General features: G+C 48.8%; 1 protein-coding gene across 2 annotated transcripts in view; it reads left to right on the top strand.

Annotated features, from left to right (window-relative positions):
• Positions 1–74: 74 nt before the first annotated feature.
• The window catches only part of CHTF18 (chromosome transmission fidelity factor 18), a 26,851-nt gene continuing 16,303 nt past the window's right edge, over positions 75–10,622 (top strand). The window contains exons 1-13 of one of the 2 annotated variants that reach the window (XM_032970135.2): positions 75–390; positions 1,766–1,966; positions 3,045–3,231; positions 4,641–4,842; positions 5,469–5,555; positions 6,902–6,954; positions 7,220–7,388; positions 7,640–7,882; positions 8,336–8,413; positions 9,018–9,115; positions 9,393–9,516; positions 9,934–10,070; positions 10,372–10,465. In XM_032970135.2, coding sequence (XP_032826026.2) covers positions 312–390; positions 1,766–1,966; positions 3,045–3,231; positions 4,641–4,842; positions 5,469–5,555; positions 6,902–6,954; positions 7,220–7,388; positions 7,640–7,882; positions 8,336–8,413; positions 9,018–9,115; positions 9,393–9,516; positions 9,934–10,070; positions 10,372–10,465 — 1,752 coding nt within the window. In that variant the 5' untranslated portion in view covers positions 75–311. The remainder of the gene's footprint in view (positions 391–1,765; positions 1,967–3,044; positions 3,232–4,640; positions 4,843–5,468; positions 5,556–6,901; positions 6,955–7,219; positions 7,389–7,639; positions 7,883–8,335; positions 8,414–9,017; positions 9,116–9,392; positions 9,517–9,933; positions 10,071–10,371; positions 10,466–10,622) is intronic. The other variant, XM_032970136.2, reaches the window with a different exon arrangement.

Raw genomic sequence — 10,622 nt, 5'->3', positions numbered from 1 at the left:
ACGCTCGCCTTTCGTCGCACCCGCCCACGGCGAGCGACGAGCCAATCGGCAGGCGCGCCATGGGCGGAGACAGCGCGCGGAAAGTTTTCCCGCCAAATTCGCGCGGCGGTGACGACGGCGGCGGCCACAAGCAGCGACAGCAGCAACAGCAAGGAGCAACAGCAAGCAGAAGCACCAGCAACAGCAAGGAGCAGCAGCGGCAGCAAGCAACAGCAAGCAGCGGCCTCCGTGAACGTCGTCGTTTATAAACGTCGCAGCCCTCACATTTACGCGTACACGAGCATCGTAAAAAGGAAAGCAACTCTCTCGCCATGGCCGAATGGGACTACTTCGACGAGTTCGAGGACGAGTACGCGGACGAGTTGGAAGTCTTGATGGAGTTCGACCACGGTGCGTGCTCCGTTCGGCCGTGCTCTATCCGCCGCTGGATGAAGGGCTTCCCTGCCCAAGCCACCGAGCTGCACGCCAGCTGATTTCGTCGCTCCATCTCCTCGCGTTGGACGTACACTCTGATGCTAACACTGTTCATAACCAAAGTGAAATACAAAATAGACTCCATCGCCAACACGGTTATATACACACTGTATAATAGACGACGTTTCTGGCAATGGCCCCTAAATAGCACAGAGAGGGAAAAAAAAGTGACGATTCTTGATCAGACGGTGGAATAATAATGGCGCTGTCGTAATTCGAATTGGCACCACGTCGTTGGCTCTGGACCGGCGCCCGTATCGTCATTCCCTTCTCGCGACGTGGCCTAACCCCAGACCCGCAGAGGTCACGAGAACGAACATTGGGGCACTGGGGGTGCTCAAACTCCCGGTCAGCAGCCCTGCAGAGCCAGCGGTGGAAACGTCGCATTCCTATGGCAGGGGAGGAGACGAGGCTATCCATAGGGCAACCAACTGCTGAGTTGACCCGCACATTTGAACTCGTGACCAGGGGTGATGATGGGCCGATTCGACCCAAACGCATAACCGTGTCGTCCCATCACGGTTTACCCCGTATTCTTGTGCAAGGTACATTGAGTTTTTTTTAGGTCCATGCGGCGTACAGCCGTTTTAATACGGACAAAATGTTTTTGTCTATTTGTGATTCTTCCTTGTGAAGGGACGTTGTAGGATGAACATTGATATTTATAAGGAGAGCGGGGTGACCAATAAGGTCTGTAATAAGGTAGGCACTGATAAGGGGTTGACAGGTATACAAACGTACTGGCTTGTGCATTATGGAGCATTCTGGATTAAGCGTACACAGTACTGCATAAGCAGAACTCCATTCTGTCTCCGCACATAAATTAAATCTGGATTTCCACCCTATCTGGTTTCTGTAGGGTAAGTCCCTAATTACATCACATCTTGGGTGTTCTCTACGAGAGATATCGTGACCCCAACCCCCTCTGCAGACAGACAGCGAATGCATTAACATTGTAAATGTTGTGAGTTTTCTCTATTAACACACCGGTGTGCTGAACTAGTAAGTAATTGGCACGTTTTGGTTACGTGACAAACCTTACTAATTGGCTGCATTGGGTGGTGGCAGGTAAACGTCACGTATATTTACGCGATCTAAACCAAAAAAAAACGTTTTATGGACTTTCAACCTTTATTGAGAAGCGCGAATAACAGCCATCTTCTGTTGGAACGTGCCATTTATCATCACAATCATTTTCTCTTCCCATCAGATGAAGGTCGCTGGCCCACGTGTTTTGTTGGCCATTGCTCTCCAGTCCTGTCTGATGAATTGCTGCCATTTATGCTCGCAGAGTCGACCCGAAAAAAGGAAGAGCCTCGGGTCGCCCGTCGCGATGTGCAGCCCACGTCCTTCGAGGAGGCCCTCCAGTCGGGGGACGTCAGGGCCGGGAGGCCCAGCGCTGCCCCCACGAATCCCCCCGGATCCGGAGAGGTCCACTCCAGCAAGAGGGACGCGGAAGACATGCTGGCGAGTGCCGTCGGAGCCCCTTCTAGTAAGAACGCACCGACCCACCCACCACCAAACCAACTGCACGCAGGCCACGCTCAATTTTGAGGGCTCGATCTATCAGACTGACCCGTTTCGTCTCGTCCACACTCTGTTCAACCAGCACACTGCAGGTCACAAACACTTCTCTTTCGGCTTCTTCCTTCAGACTGCTTCAGACTGTTTGACTGTGGAATTCAGGTCCAATAGTTTATTTTTGCACATTCTTACTTCCTTGGTGGCTTGAAAACTCACCTATTTAAATTGGTCTTTAACCACCTAGTTTTCGCCGTTTACCCTGGTTCTGTTGATTTCCTGCTTTCCTTACACGGCGTATTGAGATCTGATTATTTACATAATGATTATTATGTAAATCTGATTATAAATGATTATTATTGCTCAATTCAAGAAATCGATTAACTTTGATATGTTATACCATCAATAGTACTGTGTGTTCCTAGCCACTTGACATTTTGGGTTTTTGAGCCTGCACTTTCCCTTTTTTGTGTTCTGTGTTTTTATTTATTTATAGGCGTATCTCTTCTAAGGTATTCCACACATCTGCCTTGCAAAGCAGCCTGAACTGAACATTAAAAGAGGTCCCATTTCAATCGCCGCATCTCCAACGCCCACCTTGCTCTCGTCATTCCGCTGGCGTGAAATTGCCTACGCTCAAAATTAAAACGCGTTATAGGAGATTACGTGTCGAGACCTGTACAAGTGTGCCCGGAATAAAGTTGGCGATATTCACCAGAGGCTCTGCTATGAATTAGAACTGGGCGTGGCCACGTCTGTGGTGGAGCTTTTGCATCAGATACTCACCTCCAGGACAGCATGTCTGTGCCAATACTATAAACTACATCCTATTTTTTTTATTTGCAAATTTATCGCAGCCAAATACTCAAAACACATGTTTCTAAATATGGAGGGAAAACCCAGAGGACCCGGAGAAAAATCCACGAGACCACAGGTCCAGCATACTCGCGATGGTGAGTTAATATCTCGCCACCGTGGCGGTCCACGCTACGATGCATTGCAGCAATTAGGCCCCAAGACTAATCCGCTTCGTGGTTGCCGTCGTGCAGCGCCCAAGCGCAAGAGGCCCCGACTGGATGCCATCAAGCGGCTGGAATTTACGGCCGATCTCCTGCCCAAACCTGCGCCCACCCAACCGGTGGCCTCCCAACCCGGGGATGAGTCAAGCGGGAGCCACGACAACGACCTCAGCGGCTTCCACTACCTCGACGTCTCCCCGCCCGACGTGCAGGCAGAGTGCGTCCGCGTTCGTTTGCGCACACAACAAAGCCAAAGCTCCCCTACTATAGTGCTGTTAGCGAGCACCTATGAAGGCCAAAATGGCACACAAGGGGGTGGGTGGCCAGCACCACACCCGGTCACCTTTGTCTCCCCAGTGGCAATGTTTACACATCGCACTAGGTTCCCATTTGAGGCTGAGTCGATCTTGGGGAGGCCCAGAACCAGTTCAGATAATCGTCACTGGTGTTGACCGTGAGCGGGAATCTAACTCGGGCCGCCCGGTTTGCTAACCGCTACACTTTCGCACATGCGCACACAACAACAGCAACCGCCATTCGCCACTAAGTGGTGGTGACGTCATCACGACACTTGTTCCAGGCTATGTGCACGTTGAGGCCATGTGAAGTATCAAACGCCCGCTGGCAGGAGGTCACGGGGCAGACCCAGATGCCACAGGTCGACTGACTGAGACGGCTGGCTGATGCACCACCTGTGCCCCCTACTGTGCCAACTTGCTGTGCTTTATATGCGCACACATACACACACGGACACGCACGGACATGGTGCCCAGTAGTAGTATGCTGGTGGACCTTTACAATAAACCGCTCGCATTTGGCCCGGTGAGCCAGGCGCAGTGGCGAAGGCCTGTGAATCCCAGCGTTTTGGAGGTGAGGGTTAGTGGATTGCACAGAGGTCTCTAAAACTTCCAAACACGTTATATACTAGACTTAAAGCTTTCGTGACTGTAGGAATTCATATTCTTTGGGATTTTCGGTAAAGTCACGTAAAAAAGTCGTTTTTTTGTTTATTTTATTTTTAATTAATTTCGACCTCTCCACATAACTTTACCAAAAGATCCAAAGAATGCATTATATACGATAATGTATCATTATCCATGCACCCAGGATAGCCACACCGAGTACAAATACTCTTTTTCAAGAGGCTCCTGCCCTGGGATTTGTATCACAGATAAATAGCATTCCATGCTGTTAGCTGTTAGAGGAAACCAGAGAACCCATGCAGAACAGCGGGAGAACATACAAACTCCACGTGGAAAGACGCCCGGTTCCAGATTACTTGTTATGGGGCACAGGTGTAACCACTGTGCCACCTAAACAAGACATGTGATTGGCATTTTGGGCAGTAGAGAGTAGTGCAGCAATATCCATTGTTCTGCATTACTCCCACCACCTACCAGCACTGTCAAGCGTGGTGAAATATCCCCTCTGAGCCAACGGTACGTCAGGAGGCCTCACCTCGTAGTGGATAGACAATAGCTATGAAATCACCGGGCAATATCACCGACTTCCACCAACCCTCTACAGACGCTATTGAACGGCTTAATAATCGCGATATACACCAATAAAGCTGCAAATTTCACCTTGCCATACGATGAACTGGAATAAGCATTACTTGTGCTGCAGTAGACGCGGCAGCCAACCCAAGCGGGCGGTATCGATCACCGCGGACGCCGTGGCGACCGTCGCGGTGGCTGATGACGTGGAGAGGAAGCGGGTCCTGAAGCGGCCACCTGTGACGGACGACTTTGTGAACGTGACGGTGCCGGGTGGCGACCGCTACTACTTGGCGCTGGGCGCGGACAGCAGCAGCCACGCGGCTCCCATGGTGCGCGCGACGACGCGCAGCTTTTGAGTTTGTAGATAGCGTACCTAGTCCAGCAGGGATTTGTTATTATAAAGATCATTCTGATCCAAGATTTCGGACCATTCTGAGCAACAACGAAAAATCGGTTTGGATTTGTCAGGAATGATGACGTGATACACGTTTGGTGTTGAGTAGTGCCCATCATGTACTGGTCCATTTTGACCTCTGACGTTATGTGACCATTACGTCACATAACGTCACGTGACACCCGGTGTCACGTGACGATCCCAAAATGTAAAAAAAGATCCGAAATAATTCTCTAAATAAGTAGTACCTGCAATATGACGATGGCATGATATTGTACAATATACGATGTGATTCTTTTGTACAGTTTTGCTAAATGCGCCCCGTTTCCACGTGTATGCGTGGGGTCACGATTAGGGCACACGCACATTTTTAAGCTCGCAGCCCACTGAGGTGAAGGGGAGGCCACTCACATGGCTCACTCTAGGTTCCCTATCACTGGTCTGGGTGCCCATCTACAAGAGCAGAACCGTTTTGCTTTGCAGGCTGCAAAATGCTTCCATCTCATGTTCTCGTCAACTTCGTCATCGTGTGCAGCTGCGCTCTCTTTTGTATTTCGACAGAATCCAGACTTGAGCTTCCGGAGCCAAATGTCGCTGCAGCTTTTGAGCGTGCCGTTCGAGATGCTCAAAGACCAAGTAGTTAGGGAGGTGAGTTGTCCAACGCACCTTGCTCTTATCGGCTGCTATCTATATGTATTTACATATGTTGAACATCTTTCGTGCCGTACGTAGCCAACCGTGTGCTATTTGGAGGTGCGGGGAAAGGACAACAGCCTTCTCCAGGGTTTTAAGTGTTACATGAACAGGACAGGTGACATGTTATCATGTAAAGCAACCATAAACACATGAAAATACCTATGTTTAAAATTTATGAGTAAAACTCTACTATCTACACAATATATCTAGACGTAAAATCAGTTTAACACGTAGGCTTTCGCGACCAATATTATTCAGAACATGCTTGTCAACAAGGACACTCAATTGATTTTGATAACGTTGAAGTGTTGTGTAAAACTAATTATTACTGGCAAAGACTAATTAGAGAATCCATTGAAAGTGAGAGGAATAGAAATAACTTTAATCGCTCTGACAGCTACAGGCTTAGTGTGGCTTGGAAGCGTATTATTAATTAATACATATTACAATTCCTTATAGGAGAAAAATACTAATTAACGGATTACTAACGTAGCATATAATCACAATAACACACATTACAGCTAATTACTAATCTACAACTCATTACTAATCATAACCATTGACTGATTACCAATCGATTATATAATTGCAATACCCCCCCCCCCACCTCAAATCACTGCACCTGAAATGAGTTGAATGATGACGTCACCCTGCTGCTGCTCTATTTAAGACCGAGAGCAAGCGAGGGCTTTACCATTCTGGCAAATTGCCCGATGATGCTGGATGCAATTACCAGCGAAACGTCGTACTCAAACTGTAAATGTTGTGGATTCACTCTTCAACACACCGGTGTGCTAAAGTAGTGAACTATTTGTCTTTTGTCAACGTGACACTTTTTTGCTGATTGGCCGTGTCGGGTGGTGGAGGGTTACGACACATTTATAAATAACGCGATCTAACCCAAAAACCTTAATTATGAATAGGCGTAAAATGTAAAAATTTAAATATCTTGGGGACAGTAGCCCATCAGTTGTTCTAATTGTCATTTTAATTCAGGACATTAAAAACCATAATAAACAGCACATTTAATCTCTGAAGCAGATGACGTCTAAAACATTGTAGACCAGTGTAATCGGAGAGCCCAGCTCTAGAATTCTCTGATGAGCATAAATCTGTGATGAATCTCACATCTTCATACCATTTGGTTGCTATACATTTCCAAGTGATGTTGAGTTATCATTTGTGAGAGCCCAAGTCGCTTCTGAAAAATAGCTATATAGCTCAGTGGGCCGTACCTGGTAAAATAAAAATAGTTGCATTTCATCGTTTGCGCGCCTTGTGCCGTCTGAAATGTGCAGAAGCGCGCGAAGGTTCTGGAAGAGGCTGAGAGATTCGTCACTTTGCTTAACAGGTGCGTACACGGACTCGCTTAATTTACACTTTCAAGACAGCAATCGCTTGTCCTTATGCATCAATTTCATTAACGAGCAGGTATGGACGCAAGTAGCGCTTATCATGAATACACTGTAAAAATGTGAACGTATGTTTTAAAAGCACTGACAATTGCAGAGTATTTTAGTGGCGTCACTAAGCCTGCGTTTTCATGGATGTTTTAAATATGTTAACGTTTCACCGCGACGACGCTTGACCCCTGACCCTGGCGGTTCGGATGACAGCCGAGTAGCTCAGGAGATCGAGGACTCGGAGGAGTTGGGTGGTGAGGGCGGTGGCGGTGATGATGATGGAGGCGGAGACGAGGTGGATGGTGACGATGGGACAAAGAGCACGGGGCTCTGGGTTGATCGTTTCACCCCACGGCACTACACGGAGCTGCTCAGCGACGATGTGAATTCCCCTGCTCTCCCTGCACAGCCAGCACCATGTCAACCAGCACCATATCAACCAACACCATGCACAACCAGAATCCTGCATAACTTAGTATAACTTTATTGTCAACGGGCATCGGACTTTGGTGTGCGTGTTACTTTTGGTGGCATCTTTCAATCGAGAAAATACGGTTGTTGATGAACAGACGCGTCGGTACGCTCCTCGTGCCTGACCCCTCTGTTCTCACCCCTGATCCTGCCGTGCTTCAGTACATGAACCGCTGCCTCCTCAAGTGGCTCAAGCTGTGGGACATGGTCGTGTTCGGCCGCGAGAGGAAGAAGAAGCCACCGCCCGTGACGGCAAATGAGGAGCAGCCGCAGCAGCAGCAACAGCAGAAACGGGGTGACAGCAGGCAGCAGTGGGCGCAGAAAAAAAAGAAGGGCGAGTGGCTGCCGAGGGATGAGTGGGAGAAGCAACAGGGCTGGACTCGCAAGGGTGGCGGCACCAACAAGGTGTGTTCATTGCCATGCCGCCTGGGTCTCGTATTGTGTAGTGGTGCCGCAGCACACTGCGCCCCCTGCCGTGTCATTCAATGGGATTTGGCCAAGCATCCCAAGGCAGGACGCTCCTAAAAAAAGAGTTGTGAGACTCGGTGAGGATTTCCTGGGAAAATTTAACACCTTGAGATGCAAATGTGTCTTTTGCAAGACACATACGACACATTACAATTTTAATTTATAAATGGACACTAATGTATTCAAATGTATTATATTTCACATTTTGGCCTTTATGCCGTAACAACACATTTTTATTTATTCGCAAATTATTATTGGAATTATGCACAGCAACATTGCCTGCGACTTTGCAACAGCTGTAGACTATAGGGCTTTGACAATAGCCATGTGCCATAAGAATGGTGTGAACACCAGATGTACTTATCAGGAGTGATTTTTGTGTCTCGTTAGAACTGGAAGAGCAAAGCTCAGATCACGGAGGACATCCTGGAGGATGAGCTGGATGCACACAACCGTCCCAAGTACAAGGTCAAACAAACGCACCCGTGTACGATATCGTACCGCGTGAGCGGTGGGCCAAGAGTACCAATGACAAAACCCAACATGTCCGTCGGTAATGTCGTTGGGCTTGGTATATAAGAGGTTCATGTATTCGATCCCGACCCTTAAGACGCCTGTATATTTGGAGCTTGCATGTTCACCCCGTGGTCGCGTGGATTTTTCTCCGGGTCCATTTTTTCCCTACGCGTTTAGAAACATGCGTTTAGAGTATTTGCCTGTTATAAATTTCCACATAAGCCACTTCGTTGAGCTATCACTTGTGGCCAGGTCACTTCTTAAAAAGAGCTAATAGTTCAGTGGGCCTTACCTACTAAAATACAAATTGTTTAATTTAATACTGCCCTCAAGAGTAAAAAAAGCATGTAACAAGTGATGTGATCTTGACAAATTTCAGTTCTAGAAAGAAGGCTGTTCCAAAATGTTTGGTTAGATCACTTTTTAACTTTAACACTCCACCTCCCAACAGAACAAATCAAATTAAGTTGTCATCTGATTTTGTTGAAAAACACGTTTTATACTAATTTGTTTTCTTTTCGACTTTTCCGGATTTTACACTCCCACCGCTTGCCAGGTGGTGCTGCTGTGTGGGCCTCCCGGGCTGGGTAAGACAACACTGGCGCACGTGGTGGCGCATCATGCCGGCTACAACGTCGTGGAAATGAACGCCAGGTACGCACGCAGCACCACTTGCGCATGCCGTGTCTTGGCGCCGCTCCTCGCACGTGTCTCGTGTGAGTGTGTCCCCCTTGTGGTACCAACGTTTGAGGACCGAAATGTGTCAATATCACTGTTATGGTTAATGTGATTACACGTGGACAGACTAATCTGGGTTGCAGATTAACGACGCTTGCGATAAGTAAATAGCTTTTTGTGTGCGCTGGTGTAATTAATCAATGACTTCAGTGTACACCCCTGAGGGTGAGTTTGCTTTACACGCCGTTCCCAGCGACGACCGGAGCCCCGAGGTGTTCCGCACGCGCATTGAGGCGGCCACGCAGATGAAGTCGGTGCTGGGTGCGAGTGAGCGGCCTAACTGCCTCGTCATCGACGAGGTGGACGGGGCGCCCTTGGTGAGCACCGCACTCACCTTGCCCGCTCAATTGCACGCACGCACACTGGGAGACGCTGCAGGGTTTGACAGCTCGGGGAAGGGGATTTCCCGCGTTCTGTCGCACACGACGTTTCTACGCTGTGCGTCGAAATTATTTTTCCTTGGATTCCATTTTCCTAGTCGTGAGGATAAGATGCGAACTTGAGAGCATTGCCATTCGTTTCTTTATGAGGCAGGTGTCAACGCGTTGATCATATGTATCAATCAAATTATTTGTAGTGTTACTCTGGAATCTAGTCACGACCTTCAGAATTGTGACAGACCAAATCATAGGCTGGTTTTAAATCAGTACATATGCCCTTATTTGCCCTAGTGAAATGCTCCAACGTGGCAAAGTGAGCTTAAAGAACCTCCGCTCCTTTGCACGCTATTTCAGGCGGCCATCACCACCCTCCTGACCCTCGTGAACCGGAAGGACACCAAGGAGACCGGGGGAGCAGCTACAGGGGGCCGACGGCGCAAGAAAGAGGGAGGCCTCTTGCTCAGGCCCATCATCTGCATCTGCAACGATCTGTGAGTGGGCGGCGGTCGCATGTCCCGCCCACACAGCTTGCGTTGTCTCGGGGTTTTGAACATCCACTTAGTGGGAGTGACAAAGACAGTTTGGTGTGGTACTTGATTGAACCACAGTACCTCCTCATGTGCCATTCTGGCCTTAATGTGCGATCACTAATAAAGTCTGAATGACTACATGCGGAGGATCTTTGTAATTGTGATTCTGTGTCGCCGTGCTGTCCTTCATAGGTGCTTGCCGACAGCACGAGCCCCAATGGTCTGTGTGTCTGTGGGGGATCATTGTGTTTTTGTCACCCAGGTATACACCTGCATTGAGGCCGCTCAGGCAGCAGGCGCTCACACTCGCTTTCCCGCCCACCATGCCATCGCGACTCGCACAGAGACTCCTCGAGGTACCCGGAAACATAGCGCCATGACAGACACCCACTTTGGTCATCGTCGTCATCGTCATCGCTTAATGCTTACTCTACGACTCCCATGCGTTACACCCCGAGGCACCAGGCGGCAGGGGACTTCCATTGGGAGCTGTCCCTTTGCAGCACGCCATGG

Source organism: Petromyzon marinus, chromosome 43 (genome assembly GCF_048934315.1).
Source record: "Petromyzon marinus isolate PM22_M1 ecotype Great Lakes invasive population chromosome 43, UKy_Petmar_22M1.pri1.0, whole genome shotgun sequence".
NCBI lineage: Eukaryota > Metazoa > Chordata > Hyperoartia > Petromyzontiformes > Petromyzontidae > Petromyzon > Petromyzon marinus.
Note: the sequence above shows the minus strand (reverse complement) of the source record. Positions and strands in the feature narration are given on the sequence as shown.